This window comes from Aedes albopictus, chromosome 2 (assembly GCF_035046485.1).
Source record: "Aedes albopictus strain Foshan chromosome 2, AalbF5, whole genome shotgun sequence".
Classification (NCBI taxonomy): domain Eukaryota; kingdom Metazoa; phylum Arthropoda; class Insecta; order Diptera; family Culicidae; genus Aedes; species Aedes albopictus.
Genome location: NC_085137.1, coordinates 518,697,879 through 518,725,454, shown reverse-complemented (window position 1 = coordinate 518,725,454; position 27,576 = coordinate 518,697,879). Strand labels below are relative to the sequence as shown.

Below are 27,576 nucleotides of genomic sequence, written 5' to 3'. Positions count from 1 at the left end.
AGACCACACAAACACCACCAGACGGCAACCAAACCCCACACGGCCACCGAAAGCGTTGCCGGCGGGCCTACGACACGCACCAAACAACGTGCCCGGAGGCCGCGATCACATGAAATGTAGCATGTTTTTGCCTCCTAGCGCCGCCTGGTGGTGGATTTTCCAATCAAGAAAACCCGTCCCTGTAAGTCCATCCCCCTCCGAACCCCTCTGCCGAAGACATCAACACTCTCCGAGCAGTCACGAATTTGTGTTTGATTTCGACAAATTTCGTCACCTGTCACGTCGGTTTGTCTCTGGTGTCACATGTCATAAGCTGCATTGGCGGGTTTCCACCACCCACCCACCGCCGCTCCCGAAGACTCATCCCGGAGGAGCAGCGGCGGTTCAAAAATCCCAGCTAACTTTTGTTCACTTCACTTCACTGTCACTGTTCGTTCGCATTGCATCCCCCAAAACCGGCAACAAACCATGCCAAAATGCAAAACTTCAACTCGGCCCATCGAAATTCCGACCGAGGCCGACCAGAAAAAGACCACACAAACACCACCAGACGGCAACCAACCCCACACGGCCAACCGAAAGCGTTGCCGGCGGGCCTACGACACGCACCAAACAACGTGCCCGGAGGCCGCGATCACATGAAATGTAGCATGTTTTTGCCTCCTAGCGCCGCCTGGTGGTGGATTTTCCAATCAAGAAACCCGTCCCCTGTAAGTCCATCCCCCTCCGAACCCCTCTGCCGAAGACATCAACACTCTCCGAGCAGTCACGAATTTGTGTTTGATTTTCGACAAATTTCGTCACCTGTCACGTCGGTTTGTCTCTGGTGTCACATGTCATAAGCTGCATTGGCGGGTTTCCACCACCCACCCACCGCCGCTCCCGAAGACTCATCCCGGAGGAGCAGCGGCGGTTCAAAAATCCCAGCTAACTTTTGTTCACTTCACTTCACTGTCACTGTTCGTTCGCATTGCATCCCCCAAAACCGGCAACAAACCATGCCAAAATGCCAAAACTTCAACTCGGCCCATCGAAATTCCGACCGAGGCCGACCAGAAAAAGACCACACAAACACCACCAGACGGCAACCAACCCCACACGGCCAACCGAAAGCGTTGCCGGCGGGCCTACGACACGCACCAAACAACGTGCCCGGAGGCCGCGATCACATGAAATGTAGCATGTTTTTGCCTCCTAGCGCCGCCTGGTGGTGATTTTCCAATCAAGAAACCCGTCCCCTGTAAGTCCATCCCCCCTCCGAACCCCTCTGCCGAAGACATCAACACTCTCCGAGCAGTCACGAATTTGTGTTTGATTTTCGACAAATTTCGTCACCTGTCACGTCGGTTTGTCTCTGGTGTCACATGTCATAAGCTGCATTGGCGGGTTTCCACCACCCACCCACCGCCGCTCCCGAAGACTCATCCCGGAGGAGCAGCGGCGGTTCAAAAATCCCAGCTAACTTTTGTTCACTTCACTTCACTGTCACTGTTCGTTCGCATTGCATCCCCAAAACCGGCAACAAACCATGCCAAAATGCCAAAACTTCAACTCGGCCCATCGAAATTCCGACCGAGGCCGACCAGAAAAAGACCACACAAACACCACCAGACGGCAACCAACCCCACACGGCCAACCGAAAGCGTTGCCGGCGGGCCTACGACACGCACCAAACAACGTGCCCGGAGGCCGCGATCACATGAAATGTAGCATGTTTTTGCCTCCTAGCGCCGCCTGGTGGTGGATTTTCCAATCAAGAAACCCGTCCCCTGTAAGTCCATCCCCCCTCCGAACCCCTCTGCCGAAGACATCAACACTCTCCGAGCAGTCACGAATTTGTGTTTGATTTTCGACAAATTTCGTCACCTGTCACGTCGGTTTGTCTCTGGTGTCACATGTCATAAGCTGCATTGGCGGGTTTCCACCACCCACCCACCGCCGCTCCCGAAGACTCATCCCGGAGGAGCAGCGGCGGTTCAAAAATCCCAGCTAACTTTTGTTCACTTCACTTCACTGTCACTGTTCGTTCGCATTGCATCCCCCAAAACCGGCAACAAACCATGCCAAAATGCCAAAACTTCAACTCGGCCCATCGAAATTCCGACCGAGGCCGACCAGAAAAAGACCACACAAACACCACCAGACGGCAACCAACCCCACACGGCCAACCGAAAGCGTTGCCGGCGGGCCTACGACACGCACCAAACAACGTGCCCGGAGGCCGCGATCACATGAAATGTAGCATGTTTTTGCCTCCTAGCGCCGCCTGGTGGTGGATTTTCCAATCAAGAAACCCGTCCCCTGTAAGTCCATCCCCCCTCCGAACCCCTCTGCCGAAGACATCAACACTCTCCGAGCAGTCACGAATTTGTGTTTGATTTTCGACAAATTTCGTCACCTGTCACGTCGGTTTGTCTCTGGTGTCACATGTCATAAGCTGCATTGGCGGGTTTCCACCACCCACCCACCGCCGCTCCCGAAGACTCATCCCGGAGGAGCAGCGGCGGTTCAAAAATCCCAGCTAACTTTTGTTCACTTCACTTCACTGTCACTGTTCGTTCGCATTGCATCCCCCAAAACCGGCAACAAACCATGCCAAAATGCCAAAACTTCAACTCGGCCCATCGAAATTCCGACCGAGGCCGACCAGAAAAAGACCACACAAACACCACCAGACGGCAACCAACCCCACACGGCCAACCGAAAGCGTTGCCGGCGGGCCTACGACACGCACCAAACAACGTGCCCGGAGGCCGCGATCACATGAAATGTAGCATGTTTTTGCCTCCTAGCGCCGCCTGGTGGTGGATTTTCCAATCAAGAAACCCGTCCCCTGTAAGTCCATCCCCCCTCCGAACCCCTCTGCCGAAGACATCAACACTCTCCGAGCAGTCACGAATTTGTGTTTGATTTTCGACAAATTTCGTCACCTGTCACGTCGGTTTGTCTCTGGTGTCACATGTCATAAGCTGCATTGGCGGGTTTCCACCACCCACCCACCGCCGCTCCCGAAGACTCATCCCGGAGGAGCAGCGGCGGTTCAAAAATCCCAGCTAACTTTTGTTCACTTCACTTCACTGTCACTGTTCGTTCGCATTGCATCCCCCAAAACCGGCAACAAACCATGCCAAAATGCCAAAACTTCAACTCGGCCCATCGAAATTCCGACCGAGGCCGACCAGAAAAAGACCACACAAACACCACCAGACGGCAACCAACCCCACACGGCCAACCGAAAGCGTTGCCGGCGGGCCTACGACACGCACCAAACAACGTGCCCGGAGGCCGCGATCACATGAAATGTAGCATGTTTTTGCCTCCTAGCGCCGCCTGGTGGTGGATTTTCCAATCAAGAAACCCGTCCCCTGTAAGTCCATCCCCCCTCCGAACCCCTCTGCCGAAGACATCAACACTCTCCGAGCAGTCACGAATTTGTGTTTGATTTTCGACAAATTTCGTCACCTGTCACGTCGGTTTGTCTCTGGTGTCACATGTCATAAGCTGCATTGGCGGGTTTCCACCACCCACCCACCGCCGCTCCCGAAGACTCATCCCGGAGGAGCAGCGGCGGTTCAAAAATCCCAGCTAACTTTTGTTCACTTCACTTCACTGTCACTGTTCGTTCGCATTGCATCCCCCAAAACCGGCAACAAACCATGCCAAAATGCCAAAACTTCAACTCGGCCCATCGAAATTCCGACCGAGGCCGACCAGAAAAAGACCACACAAACACCACCAGACGGCAACCAACCCCACACGGCCAACCGAAAGCGTTGCCGGCGGGCCTACGACACGCACCAAACAACGTGCCCGGAGGCCGCGATCACATGAAATGTAGCATGTTTTTGCCTCCTAGCGCCGCCTGGTGGTGGATTTTCCAATCAAGAAACCCGTCCCCTGTAAGTCCATCCCCCCTCCGAACCCCTCTGCCGAAGACATCAACACTCTCCGAGCAGTCACGAATTTGTGTTTGATTTTCGACAAATTTCGTCACCTGTCACGTCGGTTTGTCTCTGGTGTCACATGTCATAAGCTGCATTGGCGGGTTTCCACCACCCACCCACCGCCGCTCCCGAAGACTCATCCCGGAGGAGCAGCGGCGGTTCAAAAATCCCAGCTAACTTTTGTTCACTTCACTTCACTGTCACTGTTCGTTCGCATTGCATCCCCCAAAACCGGCAACAAACCATGCCAAAATGCCAAAACTTCAACTCGGCCCATCGAAATTCCGACCGAGGCCGACCAGAAAAAGACCACACAAACACCACCAGACGGCAACCAACCCCACACGGCCAACCGAAAGCGTTGCCGGCGGGCCTACGACACGCACCAAACAACGTGCCCGGAGGCCGCGATCACATGAAATGTAGCATGTTTTTGCCTCCTAGCGCCGCCTGGTGGTGGATTTTCCAATCAAGAAACCCGTCCCCTGTAAGTCCATCCCCCCTCCGAACCCCTCTGCCGAAGACATCAACACTCTCCGAGCAGTCACGAATTTGTGTTTGATTTTCGACAAATTTCGTCACCTGTCACGTCGGTTTGTCTCTGGTGTCACATGTCATAAGCTGCATTGGCGGGTTTCCACCACCCACCCACCGCCGCTCCCGAAGACTCATCCCGGAGGAGCAGCGGCGGTTCAAAAATCCCAGCTAACTTTTGTTCACTTCACTTCACTGTCACTGTTCGTTCGCATTGCATCCCCCAAAACCGGCAACAAACCATGCCAAAATGCCAAAACTTCAACTCGGCCCATCGAAATTCCGACCGAGGCCGACCAGAAAAAGACCACACAAACACCACCAGACGGCAACCAACCCCACACGGCCAACCGAAAGCGTTGCCGGCGGGCCTACGACACGCACCAAACAACGTGCCCGGAGGCCGCGATCACATGAAATGTAGCATGTTTTTGCCTCCTAGCGCCGCCTGGTGGTGGATTTTCCAATCAAGAAACCCGTCCCCTGTAAGTCCATCCCCCCTCCGAACCCCTCTGCCGAAGACATCAACACTCTCCGAGCAGTCACGAATTTGTGTTTGATTTTCGACAAATTTCGTCACCTGTCACGTCGGTTTGTCTCTGGTGTCACATGTCATAAGCTGCATTGGCGGGTTTCCACCACCCACCCACCGCCGCTCCCGAAGACTCATCCCGGAGGAGCAGCGGCGGTTCAAAAATCCCAGCTAACTTTTGTTCACTTCACTTCACTGTCACTGTTCGTTCGCATTGCATCCCCCAAAACCGGCAACAAACCATGCCAAAATGCCAAAACTTCAACTCGGCCCATCGAAATTCCGACCGAGGCCGACCAGAAAAAGACCACACAAACACCACCAGACGGCAACCAACCCCACACGGCCAACCGAAAGCGTTGCCGGCGGGCCTACGACACGCACCAAACAACGTGCCCGGAGGCCGCGATCACATGAAATGTAGCATGTTTTTGCCTCCTAGCGCCGCCTGGTGGTGGATTTTCCAATCAAGAAACCCGTCCCCTGTAAGTCCATCCCCCCTCCGAACCCCTCTGCCGAAGACATCAACACTCTCCGAGCAGTCACGAATTTGTGTTTGATTTTCGACAAATTTCGTCACCTGTCACGTCGGTTTGTCTCTGGTGTCACATGTCATAAGCTGCATTGGCGGGTTTCCACCACCCACCCACCGCCGCTCCCGAAGACTCATCCCGGAGGAGCAGCGGCGGTTCAAAAATCCCAGCTAACTTTTGTTCACTTCACTTCACTGTCACTGTTCGTTCGCATTGCATCCCCCAAAACCGGCAACAAACCATGCCAAAATGCCAAAACTTCAACTCGGCCCATCGAAATTCCGACCGAGGCCGACCAGAAAAAGACCACACAAACACCACCAGACGGCAACCAACCCCACACGGCCAACCGAAAGCGTTGCCGGCGGGCCTACGACACGCACCAAACAACGTGCCCGGAGGCCGCGATCACATGAAATGTAGCATGTTTTTGCCTCCTAGCGCCGCCTGGTGGTGGATTTTCCAATCAAGAAACCCGTCCCCTGTAAGTCCATCCCCCCTCCGAACCCCTCTGCCGAAGACATCAACACTCTCCGAGCAGTCACGAATTTGTGTTTGATTTTCGACAAATTTCGTCACCTGTCACGTCGGTTTGTCTCTGGTGTCACATGTCATAAGCTGCATTGGCGGGTTTCCACCACCCACCCACCGCCGCTCCCGAAGACTCATCCCGGAGGAGCAGCGGCGGTTCAAAAATCCCAGCTAACTTTTGTTCACTTCACTTCACTGTCACTGTTCGTTCGCATTGCATCCCCCAAAACCGGCAACAAACCATGCCAAAATGCCAAAACTTCAACTCGGCCCATCGAAATTCCGACCGAGGCCGACCAGAAAAAGACCACACAAACACCACCAGACGGCAACCAACCCCACACGGCCAACCGAAAGCGTTGCCGGCGGGCCTACGACACGCACCAAACAACGTGCCCGGAGGCCGCGATCACATGAAATGTAGCATGTTTTTGCCTCCTAGCGCCGCCTGGTGGTGGATTTTCCAATCAAGAAACCCGTCCCCTGTAAGTCCATCCCCCCTCCGAACCCCTCTGCCGAAGACATCAACACTCTCCGAGCAGTCACGAATTTGTGTTTGATTTTCGACAAATTTCGTCACCTGTCACGTCGGTTTGTCTCTGGTGTCACATGTCATAAGCTGCATTGGCGGGTTTCCACCACCCACCCACCGCCGCTCCCGAAGACTCATCCCGGAGGAGCAGCGGCGGTTCAAAAATCCCAGCTAACTTTTGTTCACTTCACTTCACTGTCACTGTTCGTTCGCATTGCATCCCCCAAAACCGGCAACAAACCATGCCAAAATGCCAAAACTTCAACTCGGCCCATCGAAATTCCGACCGAGGCCGACCAGAAAAAGACCACACAAACACCACCAGACGGCAACCAACCCCACACGGCCAACCGAAAGCGTTGCCGGCGGGCCTACGACACGCACCAAACAACGTGCCCGGAGGCCGCGATCACATGAAATGTAGCATGTTTTTGCCTCCTAGCGCCGCCTGGTGGTGGATTTTCCAATCAAGAAACCCGTCCCCTGTAAGTCCATCCCCCCTCCGAACCCCTCTGCCGAAGACATCAACACTCTCCGAGCAGTCACGAATTTGTGTTTGATTTTCGACAAATTTCGTCACCTGTCACGTCGGTTTGTCTCTGGTGTCACATGTCATAAGCTGCATTGGCGGGTTTCCACCACCCACCCACCGCCGCTCCCGAAGACTCATCCCGGAGGAGCAGCGGCGGTTCAAAAATCCCAGCTAACTTTTGTTCACTTCACTTCACTGTCACTGTTCGTTCGCATTGCATCCCCCAAAACCGGCAACAAACCATGCCAAAATGCCAAAACTTCAACTCGGCCCATCGAAATTCCGACCGAGGCCGACCAGAAAAAGACCACACAAACACCACCAGACGGCAACCAACCCCACACGGCCAACCGAAAGCGTTGCCGGCGGGCCTACGACACGCACCAAACAACGTGCCCGGAGGCCGCGATCACATGAAATGTAGCATGTTTTTGCCTCCTAGCGCCGCCTGGTGGTGGATTTTCCAATCAAGAAACCCGTCCCCTGTAAGTCCATCCCCCCTCCGAACCCCTCTGCCGAAGACATCAACACTCTCCGAGCAGTCACGAATTTGTGTTTGATTTTCGACAAATTTCGTCACCTGTCACGTCGGTTTGTCTCTGGTGTCACATGTCATAAGCTGCATTGGCGGGTTTCCACCACCCACCCACCGCCGCTCCCGAAGACTCATCCCGGAGGAGCAGCGGCGGTTCAAAAATCCCAGCTAACTTTTGTTCACTTCACTTCACTGTCACTGTTCGTTCGCATTGCATCCCCCAAAACCGGCAACAAACCATGCCAAAATGCCAAAACTTCAACTCGGCCCATCGAAATTCCGACCGAGGCCGACCAGAAAAAGACCACACAAACACCACCAGACGGCAACCAACCCCACACGGCCAACCGAAAGCGTTGCCGGCGGGCCTACGACACGCACCAAACAACGTGCCCGGAGGCCGCGATCACATGAAATGTAGCATGTTTTTGCCTCCTAGCGCCGCCTGGTGGTGGATTTTCCAATCAAGAAACCCGTCCCCTGTAAGTCCATCCCCCCTCCGAACCCCTCTGCCGAAGACATCAACACTCTCCGAGCAGTCACGAATTTGTGTTTGATTTTCGACAAATTTCGTCACCTGTCACGTCGGTTTGTCTCTGGTGTCACATGTCATAAGCTGCATTGGCGGGTTTCCACCACCCACCACCACCGCCGCTCCCGAAGACTCATCCCGGAGGAGCAGCGGCGGTTCAAAAATCCCAGCTAACTTTTGTTCACTTCACTTCACTGTCACTGTTCGTTCGCATTGCATCCCCCAAAACCGGCAACAAACCATGCCAAAATGCCAAAACTTCAACTCGGCCCATCGAAATTCCGACCGAGGCCGACCAGAAAAAGACCACACAAACACCACCAGACGGCAACCAACCCCACACGGCCAACCGAAAGCGTTGCCGGCGGGCCTACGACACGCACCAAACAACGTGCCCGGAGGCCGCGATCACATGAAATGTAGCATGTTTTTGCCTCCTAGCGCCGCCTGGTGGTGGATTTTCCAATCAAGAAACCCGTCCCCTGTAAGTCCATCCCCCCTCCGAACCCCTCTGCCGAAGACATCAACACTCTCCGAGCAGTCACGAATTTGTGTTTGATTTTCGACAAATTTCGTCACCTGTCACGTCGGTTTGTCTCTGGTGTCACATGTCATAAGCTGCATTGGCGGGTTTCCACCACCCACCCACCGCCGCTCCCGAAGACTCATCCCGGAGGAGCAGCGGCGGTTCAAAAATCCCAGCTAACTTTTGTTCACTTCACTTCACTGTCACTGTTCGTTCGCATTGCATCCCCCAAAACCGGCAACAAACCATGCCAAAATGCCAAAACTTCAACTCGGCCCATCGAAATTCCGACCGAGGCCGACCAGAAAAAGACCACACAAACACCACCAGACGGCAACCAACCCCACACGGCCAACCGAAAGCGTTGCCGGCGGGCCTACGACACGCACCAAACAACGTGCCCGGAGGCCGCGATCACATGAAATGTAGCATGTTTTTGCCTCCTAGCGCCGCCTGGTGGTGGATTTTCCAATCAAGAAACCCGTCCCCTGTAAGTCCATCCCCCCTCCGAACCCCTCTGCCGAAGACATCAACACTCTCCGAGCAGTCACGAATTTGTGTTTGATTTTCGACAAATTTCGTCACCTGTCACGTCGGTTTGTCTCTGGTGTCACATGTCATAAGCTGCATTGGCGGGTTTCCACCACCCACCCACCGCCGCTCCCGAAGACTCATCCCGGAGGAGCAGCGGCGGTTCAAAAATCCCAGCTAACTTTTGTTCACTTCACTTCACTGTCACTGTTCGTTCGCATTGCATCCCCCAAAACCGGCAACAAACCATGCCAAAATGCCAAAACTTCAACTCGGCCCATCGAAATTCCGACCGAGGCCGACCAGAAAAAGACCACACAAACACCACCAGACGGCAACCAACCCCACACGGCCAACCGAAAGCGTTGCCGGCGGGCCTACGACACGCACCAAACAACGTGCCCGGAGGCCGCGATCACATGAAATGTAGCATGTTTTTGCCTCCTAGCGCCGCCTGGTGGTGGATTTTCCAATCAAGAAACCCGTCCCCTGTAAGTCCATCCCCCCTCCGAACCCCTCTGCCGAAGACATCAACACTCTCCGAGCAGTCACGAATTTGTGTTTGATTTTCGACAAATTTCGTCACCTGTCACGTCGGTTTGTCTCTGGTGTCACATGTCATAAGCTGCATTGGCGGGTTTCCACCACCCACCCACCGCCGCTCCCGAAGACTCATCCCGGAGGAGCAGCGGCGGTTCAAAAATCCCAGCTAACTTTTGTTCACTTCACTTCACTGTCACTGTTCGTTCGCATTGCATCCCCCAAAACCGGCAACAAACCATGCCAAAATGCCAAAACTTCAACTCGGCCCATCGAAATTCCGACCGAGGCCGACCAGAAAAAGACCACACAAACACCACCAGACGGCAACCAACCCCACACGGCCAACCGAAAGCGTTGCCGGCGGGCCTACGACACGCACCAAACAACGTGCCCGGAGGCCGCGATCACATGAAATGTAGCATGTTTTTGCCTCCTAGCGCCGCCTGGTGGTGGATTTTCCAATCAAGAAACCCGTCCCCTGTAAGTCCATCCCCCCTCCGAACCCCTCTGCCGAAGACATCAACACTCTCCGAGCAGTCACGAATTTGTGTTTGATTTTCGACAAATTTCGTCACCTGTCACGTCGGTTTGTCTCTGGTGTCACATGTCATAAGCTGCATTGGCGGGTTTCCACCACCCACCCACCGCCGCTCCCGAAGACTCATCCCGGAGGAGCAGCGGCGGTTCAAAAATCCCAGCTAACTTTTGTTCACTTCACTTCACTGTCACTGTTCGTTCGCATTGCATCCCCCAAAACCGGCAACAAACCATGCCAAAATGCCAAAACTTCAACTCGGCCCATCGAAATTCCGACCGAGGCCGACCAGAAAAAGACCACACAAACACCACCAGACGGCAACCAACCCCACACGGCCAACCGAAAGCGTTGCCGGCGGGCCTACGACACGCACCAAACAACGTGCCCGGAGGCCGCGATCACATGAAATGTAGCATGTTTTTGCCTCCTAGCGCCGCCTGGTGGTGGATTTTCCAATCAAGAAACCCGTCCCCTGTAAGTCCATCCCCCCTCCGAACCCCTCTGCCGAAGACATCAACACTCTCCGAGCAGTCACGAATTTGTGTTTGATTTTCGACAAATTTCGTCACCTGTCACGTCGGTTTGTCTCTGGTGTCACATGTCATAAGCTGCATTGGCGGGTTTCCACCACCCACCCACCGCCGCTCCCGAAGACTCATCCCGGAGGAGCAGCGGCGGTTCAAAAATCCCAGCTAACTTTTGTTCACTTCACTTCACTGTCACTGTTCGTTCGCATTGCATCCCCCAAAACCGGCAACAAACCATGCCAAAATGCCAAAACTTCAACTCGGCCCATCGAAATTCCGACCGAGGCCGACCAGAAAAAGACCACACAAACACCACCAGACGGCAACCAACCCCACACGGCCAACCGAAAGCGTTGCCGGCGGGCCTACGACACGCACCAAACAACGTGCCCGGAGGCCGCGATCACATGAAATGTAGCATGTTTTTGCCTCCTAGCGCCGCCTGGTGGTGGATTTTCCAATCAAGAAACCCGTCCCCTGTAAGTCCATCCCCCCTCCGAACCCCTCTGCCGAAGACATCAACACTCTCCGAGCAGTCACGAATTTGTGTTTGATTTTCGACAAATTTCGTCACCTGTCACGTCGGTTTGTCTCTGGTGTCACATGTCATAAGCTGCATTGGCGGGTTTCCACCACCCACCCACCGCCGCTCCCGAAGACTCATCCCGGAGGAGCAGCGGCGGTTCAAAAATCCCAGCTAACTTTTGTTCACTTCACTTCACTGTCACTGTTCGTTCGCATTGCATCCCCCAAAACCGGCAACAAACCATGCCAAAATGCCAAAACTTCAACTCGGCCCATCGAAATTCCGACCGAGGCCGACCAGAAAAAGACCACACAAACACCACCAGACGGCAACCAACCCCACACGGCCAACCGAAAGCGTTGCCGGCGGGCCTACGACACGCACCAAACAACGTGCCCGGAGGCCGCGATCACATGAAATGTAGCATGTTTTTGCCTCCTAGCGCCGCCTGGTGGTGGATTTTCCAATCAAGAAACCCGTCCCCTGTAAGTCCATCCCCCCTCCGAACCCCTCTGCCGAAGACATCAACACTCTCCGAGCAGTCACGAATTTGTGTTTGATTTTCGACAAATTTCGTCACCTGTCACGTCGGTTTGTCTCTGGTGTCACATGTCATAAGCTGCATTGGCGGGTTTCCACCACCCACCCACCGCCGCTCCCGAAGACTCATCCCGGAGGAGCAGCGGCGGTTCAAAAATCCCAGCTAACTTTTGTTCACTTCACTTCACTGTCACTGTTCGTTCGCATTGCATCCCCCAAAACCGGCAACAAACCATGCCAAAATGCCAAAACTTCAACTCGGCCCATCGAAATTCCGACCGAGGCCGACCAGAAAAAGACCACACAAACACCACCAGACGGCAACCAACCCCACACGGCCAACCGAAAGCGTTGCCGGCGGGCCTACGACACGCACCAAACAACGTGCCCGGAGGCCGCGATCACATGAAATGTAGCATGTTTTTGCCTCCTAGCGCCGCCTGGTGGTGGATTTTCCAATCAAGAAACCCGTCCCCTGTAAGTCCATCCCCCCTCCGAACCCCTCTGCCGAAGACATCAACACTCTCCGAGCAGTCACGAATTTGTGTTTGATTTTCGACAAATTTCGTCACCTGTCACGTCGGTTTGTCTCTGGTGTCACATGTCATAAGCTGCATTGGCGGGTTTCCACCACCCACCCACCGCCGCTCCCGAAGACTCATCCCGGAGGAGCAGCGGCGGTTCAAAAATCCCAGCTAACTTTTGTTCACTTCACTTCACTGTCACTGTTCGTTCGCATTGCATCCCCCAAAACCGGCAACAAACCATGCCAAAATGCCAAAACTTCAACTCGGCCCATCGAAATTCCGACCGAGGCCGACCAGAAAAAGACCACACAAACACCACCAGACGGCAACCAACCCCACACGGCCAACCGAAAGCGTTGCCGGCGGGCCTACGACACGCACCAAACAACGTGCCCGGAGGCCGCGATCACATGAAATGTAGCATGTTTTTGCCTCCTAGCGCCGCCTGGTGGTGGATTTTCCAATCAAGAAACCCGTCCCCTGTAAGTCCATCCCCCCTCCGAACCCCTCTGCCGAAGACATCAACACTCTCCGAGCAGTCACGAATTTGTGTTTGATTTTCGACAAATTTCGTCACCTGTCACGTCGGTTTGTCTCTGGTGTCACATGTCATAAGCTGCATTGGCGGGTTTCCACCACCCACCCACCGCCGCTCCCGAAGACTCATCCCGGAGGAGCAGCGGCGGTTCAAAAATCCCAGCTAACTTTTGTTCACTTCACTTCACTGTCACTGTTCGTTCGCATTGCATCCCCCAAAACCGGCAACAAACCATGCCAAAATGCCAAAACTTCAACTCGGCCCATCGAAATTCCGACCGAGGCCGACCAGAAAAAGACCACACAAACACCACCAGACGGCAACCAACCCCACACGGCCAACCGAAAGCGTTGCCGGCGGGCCTACGACACGCACCAAACAACGTGCCCGGAGGCCGCGATCACATGAAATGTAGCATGTTTTTGCCTCCTAGCGCCGCCTGGTGGTGGATTTTCCAATCAAGAAACCCGTCCCCTGTAAGTCCATCCCCCCTCCGAACCCCTCTGCCGAAGACATCAACACTCTCCGAGCAGTCACGAATTTGTGTTTGATTTTCGACAAATTTCGTCACCTGTCACGTCGGTTTGTCTCTGGTGTCACATGTCATAAGCTGCATTGGCGGGTTTCCACCACCCACCCACCGCCGCTCCCGAAGACTCATCCCGGAGGAGCAGCGGCGGTTCAAAAATCCCAGCTAACTTTTGTTCACTTCACTTCACTGTCACTGTTCGTTCGCATTGCATCCCCCAAAACCGGCAACAAACCATGCCAAAATGCCAAAACTTCAACTCGGCCCATCGAAATTCCGACCGAGGCCGACCAGAAAAAGACCACACAAACACCACCAGACGGCAACCAACCCCACACGGCCAACCGAAAGCGTTGCCGGCGGGCCTACGACACGCACCAAACAACGTGCCCGGAGGCCGCGATCACATGAAATGTAGCATGTTTTTGCCTCCTAGCGCCGCCTGGTGGTGGATTTTCCAATCAAGAAACCCGTCCCCTGTAAGTCCATCCCCCCTCCGAACCCCTCTGCCGAAGACATCAACACTCTCCGAGCAGTCACGAATTTGTGTTTGATTTTCGACAAATTTCGTCACCTGTCACGTCGGTTTGTCTCTGGTGTCACATGTCATAAGCTGCATTGGCGGGTTTCCACCACCCACCCACCGCCGCTCCCGAAGACTCATCCCGGAGGAGCAGCGGCGGTTCAAAAATCCCAGCTAACTTTTGTTCACTTCACTTCACTGTCACTGTTCGTTCGCATTGCATCCCCCAAAACCGGCAACAAACCATGCCAAAATGCCAAAACTTCAACTCGGCCCATCGAAATTCCGACCGAGGCCGACCAGAAAAAGACCACACAAACACCACCAGACGGCAACCAACCCCACACGGCCAACCGAAAGCGTTGCCGGCGGGCCTACGACACGCACCAAACAACGTGCCCGGAGGCCGCGATCACATGAAATGTAGCATGTTTTTGCCTCCTAGCGCCGCCTGGTGGTGGATTTTCCAATCAAGAAACCCGTCCCCTGTAAGTCCATCCCCCCTCCGAACCCCTCTGCCGAAGACATCAACACTCTCCGAGCAGTCACGAATTTGTGTTTGATTTTCGACAAATTTCGTCACCTGTCACGTCGGTTTGTCTCTGGTGTCACATGTCATAAGCTGCATTGGCGGGTTTCCACCACCCACCCACCGCCGCTCCCGAAGACTCATCCCGGAGGAGCAGCGGCGGTTCAAAAATCCCAGCTAACTTTTGTTCACTTCACTTCACTGTCACTGTTCGTTCGCATTGCATCCCCCAAAACCGGCAACAAACCATGCCAAAATGCCAAAACTTCAACTCGGCCCATCGAAATTCCGACCGAGGCCGACCAGAAAAAGACCACACAAACACCACCAGACGGCAACCAACCCCACACGGCCAACCGAAAGCGTTGCCGGCGGGCCTACGACACGCACCAAACAACGTGCCCGGAGGCCGCGATCACATGAAATGTAGCATGTTTTTGCCTCCTAGCGCCGCCTGGTGGTGGATTTTCCAATCAAGAAACCCGTCCCCTGTAAGTCCATCCCCCCTCCGAACCCCTCTGCCGAAGACATCAACACTCTCCGAGCAGTCACGAATTTGTGTTTGATTTTCGACAAATTTCGTCACCTGTCACGTCGGTTTGTCTCTGGTGTCACATGTCATAAGCTGCATTGGCGGGTTTCCACCACCCACCCACCGCCGCTCCCGAAGACTCATCCCGGAGGAGCAGCGGCGGTTCAAAAATCCCAGCTAACTTTTGTTCACTTCACTTCACTGTCACTGTTCGTTCGCATTGCATCCCCCAAAACCGGCAACAAACCATGCCAAAATGCCAAAACTTCAACTCGGCCCATCGAAATTCCGACCGAGGCCGACCAGAAAAAGACCACACAAACACCACCAGACGGCAACCAACCCCACACGGCCAACCGAAAGCGTTGCCGGCGGGCCTACGACACGCACCAAACAACGTGCCCGGAGGCCGCGATCACATGAAATGTAGCATGTTTTTGCCTCCTAGCGCCGCCTGGTGGTGGATTTTCCAATCAAGAAACCCGTCCCCTGTAAGTCCATCCCCCCTCCGAACCCCTCTGCCGAAGACATCAACACTCTCCGAGCAGTCACGAATTTGTGTTTGATTTTCGACAAATTTCGTCACCTGTCACGTCGGTTTGTCTCTGGTGTCACATGTCATAAGCTGCATTGGCGGGTTTCCACCACCCACCCACCGCCGCTCCCGAAGACTCATCCCGGAGGAGCAGCGGCGGTTCAAAAATCCCAGCTAACTTTTGTTCACTTCACTTCACTGTCACTGTTCGTTCGCATTGCATCCCCCAAAACCGGCAACAAACCATGCCAAAATGCCAAAACTTCAACTCGGCCCATCGAAATTCCGACCGAGGCCGACCAGAAAAAGACCACACAAACACCACCAGACGGCAACCAACCCCACACGGCCAACCGAAAGCGTTGCCGGCGGGCCTACGACACGCACCAAACAACGTGCCCGGAGGCCGCGATCACATGAAATGTAGCATGTTTTTGCCTCCTAGCGCCGCCTGGTGGTGGATTTTCCAATCAAGAAACCCGTCCCCTGTAAGTCCATCCCCCCTCCGAACCCCTCTGCCGAAGACATCAACACTCTCCGAGCAGTCACGAATTTGTGTTTGATTTTCGACAAATTTCGTCACCTGTCACGTCGGTTTGTCTCTGGTGTCACATGTCATAAGCTGCATTGGCGGGTTTCCACCACCCACCCACCGCCGCTCCCGAAGACTCATCCCGGAGGAGCAGCGGCGGTTCAAAAATCCCAGCTAACTTTTGTTCACTTCACTTCACTGTCACTGTTCGTTCGCATTGCATCCCCCAAAACCGGCAACAAACCATGCCAAAATGCCAAAACTTCAACTCGGCCCATCGAAATTCCGACCGAGGCCGACCAGAAAAAGACCACACAAACACCACCAGACGGCAACCAACCCCACACGGCCAACCGAAAGCGTTGCCGGCGGGCCTACGACACGCACCAAACAACGTGCCCGGAGGCCGCGATCACATGAAATGTAGCATGTTTTTGCCTCCTAGCGCCGCCTGGTGGTGGATTTTCCAATCAAGAAACCCGTCCCCTGTAAGTCCATCCCCCCTCCGAACCCCTCTGCCGAAGACATCAACACTCTCCGAGCAGTCACGAATTTGTGTTTGATTTTCGACAAATTTCGTCACCTGTCACGTCGGTTTGTCTCTGGTGTCACATGTCATAAGCTGCATTGGCGGGTTTCCACCACCCACCCACCGCCGCTCCCGAAGACTCATCCCGGAGGAGCAGCGGCGGTTCAAAAATCCCAGCTAACTTTTGTTCACTTCACTTCACTGTCACTGTTCGTTCGCATTGCATCCCCCAAAACCGGCAACAAACCATGCCAAAATGCCAAAACTTCAACTCGGCCCATCGAAATTCCGACCGAGGCCGACCAGAAAAAGACCACACAAACACCACCAGACGGCAACCAACCCCACACGGCCAACCGAAAGCGTTGCCGGCGGGCCTACGACACGCACCAAACAACGTGCCCGGAGGCCGCGATCACATGAAATGTAGCATGTTTTTGCCTCCTAGCGCCGCCTGGTGGTGGATTTTCCAATCAAGAAACCCGTCCCCTGTAAGTCCATCCCCCCTCCGAACCCCTCTGCCGAAGACATCAACACTCTCCGAGCAGTCACGAATTTGTGTTTGATTTTCGACAAATTTCGTCACCTGTCACGTCGGTTTGTCTCTGGTGTCACATGTCATAAGCTGCATTGGCGGGTTTCCACCACCCACCCACCGCCGCTCCCGAAGACTCATCCCGGAGGAGCAGCGGCGGTTCAAAAATCCCAGCTAACTTTTGTTCACTTCACTTCACTGTCACTGTTCGTTCGCATTGCATCCCCCAAAACCGGCAACAAACCATGCCAAAATGCCAAAACTTCAACTCGGCCCATCGAAATTCCGACCGAGGCCGACCAGAAAAAGACCACACAAACACCACCAGACGGCAACCAACCCCACACGGCCAACCGAAAGCGTTGCCGGCGGGCCTACGACACGCACCAAACAACGTGCCCGGAGGCCGCGATCACATGAAATGTAGCATGTTTTTGCCTCCTAGCGCCGCCTGGTGGTGGATTTTCCAATCAAGAAACCCGTCCCCTGTAAGTCCATCCCCCCTCCGAACCCCTCTGCCGAAGACATCAACACTCTCCGAGCAGTCACGAATTTGTGTTTGATTTTCGACAAATTTCGTCACCTGTCACGTCGGTTTGTCTCTGGTGTCACATGTCATAAGCTGCATTGGCGGGTTTCCACCACCCACCCACCGCCGCTCCCGAAGACTCATCCCGGAGGAGCAGCGGCGGTTCAAAAATCCCAGCTAACTTTTGTTCACTTCACTTCACTGTCACTGTTCGTTCGCATTGCATCCCCCAAAACCGGCAACAAACCATGCCAAAATGCCAAAACTTCAACTCGGCCCATCGAAATTCCGACCGAGGCCGACCAGAAAAAGACCACACAAACACCACCAGACGGCAACCAACCCCACACGGCCAACCGAAAGCGTTGCCGGCGGGCCTACGACACGCACCAAACAACGTGCCCGGAGGCCGCGATCACATGAAATGTAGCATGTTTTTGCCTCCTAGCGCCGCCTGGTGGTGGATTTTCCAATCAAGAAACCCGTCCCCTGTAAGTCCATCCCCCCTCCGAACCCCTCTGCCGAAGACATCAACACTCTCCGAGCAGTCACGAATTTGTGTTTGATTTTCGACAAATTTCGTCACCTGTCACGTCGGTTTGTCTCTGGTGTCACATGTCATAAGCTGCATTGGCGGGTTTCCACCACCCACCCACCGCCGCTCCCGAAGACTCATCCCGGAGGAGCAGCGGCGGTTCAAAAATCCCAGCTAACTTTTGTTCACTTCACTTCACTGTCACTGTTCGTTCGCATTGCATCCCCCAAAACCGGCAACAAACCATGCCAAAATGCCAAAACTTCAACTCGGCCCATCGAAATTCCGACCGAGGCCGACCAGAAAAAGACCACACAAACACCACCAGACGGCAACCAACCCCACACGGCCAACCGAAAGCGTTGCCGGCGGGCCTACGACACGCACCAAACAACGTGCCCGGAGGCCGCGATCACATGAAATGTAGCATGTTTTTGCCTCCTAGCGCCGCCTGGTGGTGGATTTTCCAATCAAGAAACCCGTCCCCTGTAAGTCCATCCCCCCTCCGAACCCCTCTGCCGAAGACATCAACACTCTCCGAGCAGTCACGAATTTGTGTTTGATTTTCGACAAATTTCGTCACCTGTCACGTCGGTTTGTCTCTGGTGTCACATGTCATAAGCTGCATTGGCGGGTTTCCACCACCCACCCACCGCCGCTCCCGAAGACTCATCCCGGAGGAGCAGCGGCGGTTCAAAAATCCCAGCTAACTTTTGTTCACTTCACTTCACTGTCACTGTTCGTTCGCATTGCATCCCCCAAAACCGGCAACAAACCATGCCAAAATGCCAAAACTTCAACTCGGCCCATCGAAATTCCGACCGAGGCCGACCAGAAAAAGACCACACAAACACCACCAGACGGCAACCAACCCCACACGGCCAACCGAAAGCGTTGCCGGCGGGCCTACGACACGCACCAAACAACGTGCCCGGAGGCCGCGATCACATGAAATGTAGCATGTTTTTGCCTCCTAGCGCCGCCTGGTGGTGGATTTTCCAATCAAGAAACCCGTCCCCTGTAAGTCCATCCCCCCTCCGAACCCCTCTGCCGAAGACATCAACACTCTCCGAGCAGTCACGAATTTGTGTTTGATTTTCGACAAATTTCGTCACCTGTCACGTCGGTTTGTCTCTGGTGTCACATGTCATAAGCTGCATTGGCGGGTTTCCACCACCCACCCACCGCCGCTCCCGAAGACTCATCCCGGAGGAGCAGCGGCGGTTCAAAAATCCCAGCTAACTTTTGTTCACTTCACTTCACTGTCACTGTTCGTTCGCATTGCATCCCCCAAAACCGGCAACAAACCATGCCAAAATGCCAAAACTTCAACTCGGCCCATCGAAATTCCGACCGAGGCCGACCAGAAAAAGACCACACAAACACCACCAGACGGCAACCAACCCCACACGGCCAACCGAAAGCGTTGCCGGCGGGCCTACGACACGCACCAAACAACGTGCCCGGAGGCCGCGATCACATGAAATGTAGCATGTTTTTGCCTCCTAGCGCCGCCTGGTGGTGGATTTTCCAATCAAGAAACCCGTCCCCTGTAAGTCCATCCCCCCTCCGAACCCCTCTGCCGAAGACATCAACACTCTCCGAGCAGTCACGAATTTGTGTTTGATTTTCGACAAATTTCGTCACCTGTCACGTCGGTTTGTCTCTGGTGTCACATGTCATAAGCTGCATTGGCGGGTTTCCACCACCCACCCACCGCCGCTCCCGAAGACTCATCCCGGAGGAGCAGCGGCGGTTCAAAAATCCCAGCTAACTTTTGTTCACTTCACTTCACTGTCACTGTTCGTTCGCATTGCATCCCCCAAAACCGGCAACAAACCATGCCAAAATGCCAAAACTTCAACTCGGCCCATCGAAATTCCGACCGAGGCCGACCAGAAAAAGACCACACAAACACCACCAGACGGCAACCAACCCCACACGGCCAACCGAAAGCGTTGCCGGCGGGCCTACGACACGCACCAAACAACGTGCCCGGAGGCCGCGATCACATGAAATGTAGCATGTTTTTGCCTCCTAGCGCCGCCTGGTGGTGGATTTTCCAATCAAGAAACCCGTCCCCTGTAAGTCCATCCCCCCTCCGAACCCCTCTGCCGAAGACATCAACACTCTCCGAGCAGTCACGAATTTGTGTTTGATTTTCGACAAATTTCGTCACCTGTCACGTCGGTTTGTCTCTGGTGTCACATGTCATAAGCTGCATTGGCGGGTTTCCACCACCCACCCACCGCCGCTCCCGAAGACTCATCCCGGAGGAGCAGCGGCGGTTCAAAAATCCCAGCTAACTTTTGTTCACTTCACTTCACTGAACTGAACTGAAGATAGCTATAAAGAGTGTCTTAGTCGTTTTTGAATCCCTTTCTCACATCGCATGGCTTGATATCGATGGTTATTTTTGGTTCGAAATTAGAATACACCGAGAAAAAATTCTACTCAGTCAATGAGTGGTGACAATTCAGTTTCGTTGAAGAAGAAGAGTTGGCGAAAACTGAGTAAGCATGCTGGAGGGAAATGAGATGCTTCTACTCAGTTCGTCACGTTTGCCATCGGTTAAGTTGTCTTTCTGAGTTTTCTTTCAATTATTGTGTAGGATTAACTAAGAAACCGTGTAGTAATGTTTCTCGGTGTAGATCGGCAAGTTCACGCTAAGAAAAAGCTACTCTGAAATGACTCTCTAAAATGCTCTTCAGTAACAAATTTTGAAAACGACGTATAATCAATGCTACAACATTTAATGTTCTAAACGTAGATGTAAACGTAGAATCGCATCATTTCAAGCCGTATAAATTATATTCCTGACACAATCAAGAATATTATACGACTTCAATTGATTGGATTTAGCTCACTTTAGCTCAGAAATGAGTGAATTTTCTGACCGTGTTCGGCTTCGGAATTCTAATTTGAAATTCGCTATGCTGAGAAAAAAACAAACACCGAGAAATATTTCTACTCAGTGGTGCTACAGTAGACGTTCGCTCGGTGCAAATGGTTTAACTGCAATGCTTTTTAACTGCAAATCCGCTAAGTGCAACAATTTTGCAGTTATCGCATCGCTATCTGTCAAAAACAAAACGTTGCGATGTTTTTCGGATGCACTACACCTGCATTGCGATGTTTTTGAGTGTATTCTTGCTGCGTCCAACAGCATTTGACAACTGTTTGAAGGCTGTCAGTCGTTGCAGTTAGCGAATTTTATTCGGTAATTGAAACGTAAACATGTTGCACTTATCGAACGTATACTGTACTTCGAAATAGAAAAATCTTTTGTTTTCTTACTCAGTTTCAGCTAAAAGTGGAAAAAACCCATTGCCAATGAGTTGTCCCACTTTTAACGATAGTTGAGTAGGAAAACAAAGGATTTATCGATTTCGGAGTAAGAACAACTCAGCAACTGAGTAGAAATATTTTACGGTGTTTGTATTTTCAATGGAAATTAGACTAGTGATGCCCAAACTGCGCCTCACGTACCATACTACCCCACCCTCAAATATGTTCAATATTATATTGCATCTTGCATTGCTTTATAGATTACCGTGCAAATGTTCAATCGTCTAAAATATTTGTTCACACGTCAAACTCCAAGGAAAGTAGCAAGTAAACAAACCGATTATTCCATGCACCACCCAAAAAGTGTAACCGACGCTTAAAATTTCTAGCAGCGAAACGAACCAATGTATGCTTAAACTGGTGGGAACATATTGTGGTGTGACAAAAAAATTCTGCGGGGGGTCGGATACGGTGCAAAAAAAGCAATATTAGGGTGCCAATGGAATGTATGCACACTCAATCCAGAATTGCCTGTTCGGTACTTTTCTGACGAAAATAGAACAGCAGAACTTTTCCGGTAGCTTCGGTAATTGATTTTACTGAGGCTCAGTACACCAACTGTCAAAAACAGGTGCAAAAGGTAAACAATCCGTTATAGCTGTATTCAGCTGTTCTATTTTCGTCAAAAATTTACCGAAGACGGTATTCAAAATTAAGTGTGTGGAAAAAAAATTGACCATCGAATTTCAAAAACGGGTGTTGCTGAAAAGTTTCGTCTCCTCAAAACACGAAAAATATCCATGTATCCATTATCCAAGAATCTTTTTAGAAAAGATAAACAAAACACTTCAACATCACCTATCAAGCTGTCATAATTTGGATACGTTAAAAATCAGTTTATTCGTTTACTTTTCTCGTTCCTCCTGGGCGTATGTCAATATTTTATGCAAACTTTTCTCATTAGATAGAGGGGAGTCAGCTCAGGGGATACATAGAATGATCGGGACAGGCAAAATGTTTACTTTTCAAAAAATGGTCAAATAATTGTAACTTTTAGAAAAGTGTTTATTTTACTGTAAGTTGGTCAACTAGTTGTGTAAAACGGTCCATATTACCCGTTGCAAGAAAATAGAGAGCGAAAAAGGTGCAAAATCGCTAATAGACCTCCGCTGGTATGTTTAATCGTTATGGTGTCTTCTACAATAAGTGCGCGAATTGGCCAAGGAATACTGCGCCGAAAACACCGAACTGATTTTTCTTACAGGCGGAGATGTATGGGCGCTTGCGCGTACAAATTTTCGCGCAACGCATAATATTTGGAATAGATCGAAAAATGTCATAATTATTCGATAGCCAACTTTGAACTGTTTTTTTCGCCGGATACAACGAACCATTGCAAACTTTGAGTGCACTCCAGTTTCAGCAAACATTGGTTCGTTTCGCTGCTAGAAATTTTTAGCGTCTGTTACACTTTTTGGGTGGTGCATGAAATAATCAGTTTGTTTACTTGCAACTTTCTTTGGTGTTTGACGCAAGATGCAATACTGATTGTGTCAAACACTAAAAATAATCCAAACGCCTCATCCATGTTTTTTACACGATAATTTATCATTTAAAACAGCAAGCTATATTAACATGTAATTCTTTTGAATCGGATGTTGAATAGTTTAGGTTCTGAACCACTGTCTTTTACACATGATGTGATCGTGTTTGACAGTGTGTTTATACCACAGACGAATTTATGTGCATATATTTTCGTTTGTGATTCAAATTAAGAACACACCTTTTCGTCATTCAAAAATTCAGCTACTAATCTAGTACTTCACATATTGCGTCCTATTATGGCTTGTTAATAGAATTTCTTTTTGAAAGCGGTATTGTTCACTCTTTTATGAGCTTTAACCGTTAACTGTGCAATTTCTATTTGAAAGTAGTATTGTTTACCCTTTCATGAGCTTTAATCGTTAACTGTGTAAATTATGCGAAGCGTCTGTCTGACGAACTTGACGATTTCACACTGGGGGATTCGACAAATTAGCCAGCTTCCTACCATTCTGTAAGAACCTTGCAAAGCTGCGCCATTACATTTCGTGGATCGATCTCCCATTTTCTCGCCCCTTGTGCAAATGTCAAAGCCCATCGCCAAATTTTGCTGCTGTCGTACTCGTGAAGTGAAAATATTATGGGTCGCGATAAATTCGCCCAAATTCAGTGAAAATTTGTGAAAAAGTGGATTAAAAGGTTCTTGTTATTATTCTTAATGTACAGTTTTATAAGTGGAAGTAAATGTGATTACGAAATTACGTCGAATTCTTCGTATGGAATGTAATTTATTTTTCCTTTTGAGTGCACTTGCTGCTGGAAAAAATCAAACCATTCAAGATGGATGACGAATCAGCAGTATAATTAATGTTTTTCTCGGTTTTTTGATGATTTCGGTGACTTTAAATATGCTATTGAACATTAAAATATTATTTTCAGTGACACTACGTATGTTTTAATGAAGCGATTAACGGTACACCCTTGTATGTGCCGCAGGTTAGTACTTAAACTGATTTTCATGTTATTTCTCCTACGCGGCTCTAAGATTGCTCGCATTTCAAAGTGCAGTTTCCGAATTCAGCTAGCATCTGGTTGTTGTTTTGTAGGAAATATAATCAAATCTAGACTTTTTTCCTATAAAGTATGTAACATCGGGCAAATCCATAAGTGATTTTTTGGTCCATTATAAAAACACACACATTGCACTAAAAATCCATAAACAATACTAACACATGCTTAAATGTGCGTAATCAACACGTAAAAATATTTATTTACACATCTCGATGATTAGATCATACACCGCAATTTTGTCTCTAGGAACACCCACAACATTTTTGTGACTTAAGCAGTTCTTTTCTCTTTTCTTCCAATTGCAGGTTGAAATTTTAGCTCGTATAATGAGTATTTGCTGATCTATAATGATGCCATCAGTGAAAAGTGTGTGATTATAAGAAGAGAAGAAGTAAATGTAGTTTATTCATAAGAAAGTGCAAGAAAACATCAATTGACATTCCAAAAAGTCTCAAAGTGATAAATTATATCGATTTGTATCTACGTGAGCAAGAATGGCCTACCACAAACCAACAGATATAGACGGATTCATCACGCAGATGGCCAAAGCCGACATGCGAGTTAAGGCACAACTTGCGGAGGATCTAGTATTGTATCTCAACGATTCAGAAAACTCGATAGAATGCGTTGATCTGGGACTACTCATAGATGGATTGATCCCATGGATGATAGGCAGCCACTTCAAGGTAAGGTTTTGTCTCATATTCTCATCTCTTTTCTTCAGTGTGTCGCGAAATACTCGCTATTGTGTCTAACTGCATGCTTCGATGAAGCCGATCCTAGTCTACGACGATTGAGCTTTATTCGTGTGGTGCATTGGCTTGTTAATTCTGAAGCAATTCATATTTAGGGCGTTAGCTATTTGGAGTTGTCATCACATGCTACATCTTATGCTGCAATCGAAATATTCGGCGGCATTAGACCGGTAACATTGAATAATGGCCAAACATGCATTTGGAAACATTGTCTGATCTAGATTCCCAATGCTAATAATCCCACAAAGAAATAAATCGAGCAATATTTGGACATAAAAGACTTAGGATCAAGAAACTTGATAGATACCCACTACGTTCTTATTTTGATTCCAAAACCTTATTTTAGGTCAGCTGATTCGTATAATATTTCCCCAGTACATAACCACTTTACGCATTTTGACTGTTTTTTTTTTAGGCAAACGGCTTTTTTGATAAATGTTTCGTCATCAATTCATTGGATTTGAAATAATTAAGCTACAATCAAGCAATTTGTTTTGAAAATTTGGAAATTTACAGTGAAAATACAAGGTGCTCATTATGCCCCGCCTACCCCTAATGGAAAACTAGAAGATTACTCTTAAGGCGAAACTGGAAGCATTTCCTCACTTGTTGGTTTTTGATTTTTATTAAACAGCAAAGCAATATTTTCAAAATCGGTTTTCTTGCAGATCTAGAGTGTAGATCAAGGTATCTTCTGATTTTTTTTGTGATGGAAAATATTTTTCATTTTTGCAGAAACCATTTTTGAACAAAATTTCACAAACAAAGGTTCCTGCAAAAATGGAAAACATTTTCCACCACAAAAAAAAATCAGAAGATACCTTGATCCATACTCTACATCCGCACGAAAACCGATTTTGAAAATATTGCTTCGTTATTTAATAAAAAATCGAAAACCAAAAAAACGAGGAAATGCTTCCAGTTTCGCCCTAAACTAACACTGCCACAGAGTAACAAATGTGCAGCTGGGGTAAAATTATAACAGCGACGAATACCGATTTTCTTACAAAATGGTAAAATTTTGCATGCAACTTTGTTACCTTATGAGCGATTGAGCCAAGGAGACGGCAACCTTTCACTATGGAGTTTGACAGGTTGGATTGTGCCTCCTTACGTGGAGCATAAATTTATGCTCCAGCCAAAATATTCACCAACACAGTCGTGAAATTTGAATGTTTACCTTTTATACGAGGGATATCGGTGCAAAACGCTTACATCACATTAGATCTCATAAAAGTGTTGATCATGAAAAATCGGCATTAATTGATAATTTTCAATTTCAGAGAGTCGATGTTTAGGTAAAGTTCCTACAGAGAGTGAGAATTGCTTGTGAAAAGACACACAACACGTCTTTTCGAAAACTTTGTTCGCCAGAGTGCGTTTTTCCTTATTTCCTCCCGCTGCTGTATTGAGTAAATGTTGGTATTAGTGAGCACTGGTTGCGCATGATAAGCGGCAACAAAATCAGATCACCGTAGCATCCCCGTGGATTGAGCCGAACATTCGTAAGCAAACTACAAATATGTTGAATTTTGGTACAAATGAATTTATAATTTTTGGAGCAACAGACAAAAAGTAAAACACTAGTGGAACCGGCAGAAAAATGTTTATGTTCATGTCCAAGGAAGACAAGAAAATTTCCTATAGGGTAAAAGCTCCCTTAGTGGAGGTAGTACCAATAGTGGTGGTAGTGGCAATTTAGCACTATTTCGACCAAAAAGCTTGCAAATGACATTTTTAATAGATGCATCATACCTAATTATTGACACTAATTCAGCTTTGTGTTCAGGATTTGCCGAAAAACCTATTTTAAACAATTATTTTCCTTAATTTTTTTGCTCCTTTGCACCTATAGTGGTGGTAGTGTTCCTATAGTGGTGGGTCCCATAAGAATTCAATGGGATGCGCCACTATAGGAACCAATATTAAATTTTACCTCCATAATAGGAACCGTGTACCTATAGTTGGTGCAAGTGATTTATTAGCAAAAACTGAAATAAACGATGGTTTTTACACTTTTTCTAGCAAATTTAAGTGAAAAACTACCGGTTAACGTTTTCAGATTTTTTATTTCGTGGTTTATCAATCTTATTCAATTATTTTACTGCATGGGGCTACTAATAGCACCACTATTGGTACATTTACCCTACCTACGAAAAGTTCCTGGTTCAATCGGGAATCGAACCCGTCACCATATACAGGGGATAGACAAAATGATCTAGACAGGCAAAATTATCGCTATAAGTTCAACTAGCTGTGTATCAGTGGTCCAAATTTAGAAAAGATCGGACTATTCTGCACGAAGTTATAAAGATTCTTAAAAAAGATATAACTATCCGATGGCCAACTTCCAGCTGTTATATCTCCGGATTCAATGAACCGAATGCAGTGAAATTTTAACGATTTATGACTCATATAATGAGCTCTGAAAAACGTTTGACTAAACTTAAAATTATTAACAAGAGAAAAAGTTATAGCAATTTCATTTATTTTATGATTTTTCAGTAAATTGGTGTATTTTCATATAGGCGAACTTACGTATTTTCGGCAGTTTTGTTTTCTTCGTCATGGGGGGTTTTTTGAAACCTGTAGGTCTCAGAGTTGACCTCAA

At 49.9% G+C, this 27,576-nt stretch overlaps 1 protein-coding gene across 9 annotated transcripts in view; it reads left to right on the top strand.

Moving 5' to 3' along the window:
* The first annotated feature begins 23,726 nt into the window (after positions 1 to 23,726).
* Positions 23,727 to 27,576, top strand: part of LOC109409650 (CLIP-associating protein) — a 31,720-nt gene continuing 27,870 nt past the window's right edge. For 4 of the 9 annotated variants that reach the window (XM_019683113.3, XM_019683112.3, XM_019683111.3 and 1 more), the window contains exons 1-2: positions 23,732 to 24,135; positions 24,516 to 24,896. In XM_019683113.3, coding sequence (XP_019538658.1) covers positions 24,705 to 24,896 — 192 coding nt within the window. In that variant the 5' untranslated portion in view covers positions 23,732 to 24,135; positions 24,516 to 24,704. Of the gene's footprint in view, positions 24,136 to 24,515; positions 24,897 to 27,576 lie in introns of all 9 variants that reach the window. The other 5 variants (XM_019683109.3, XM_019683104.3, XM_019683105.3 and 2 more) reach the window with 4 other exon arrangements.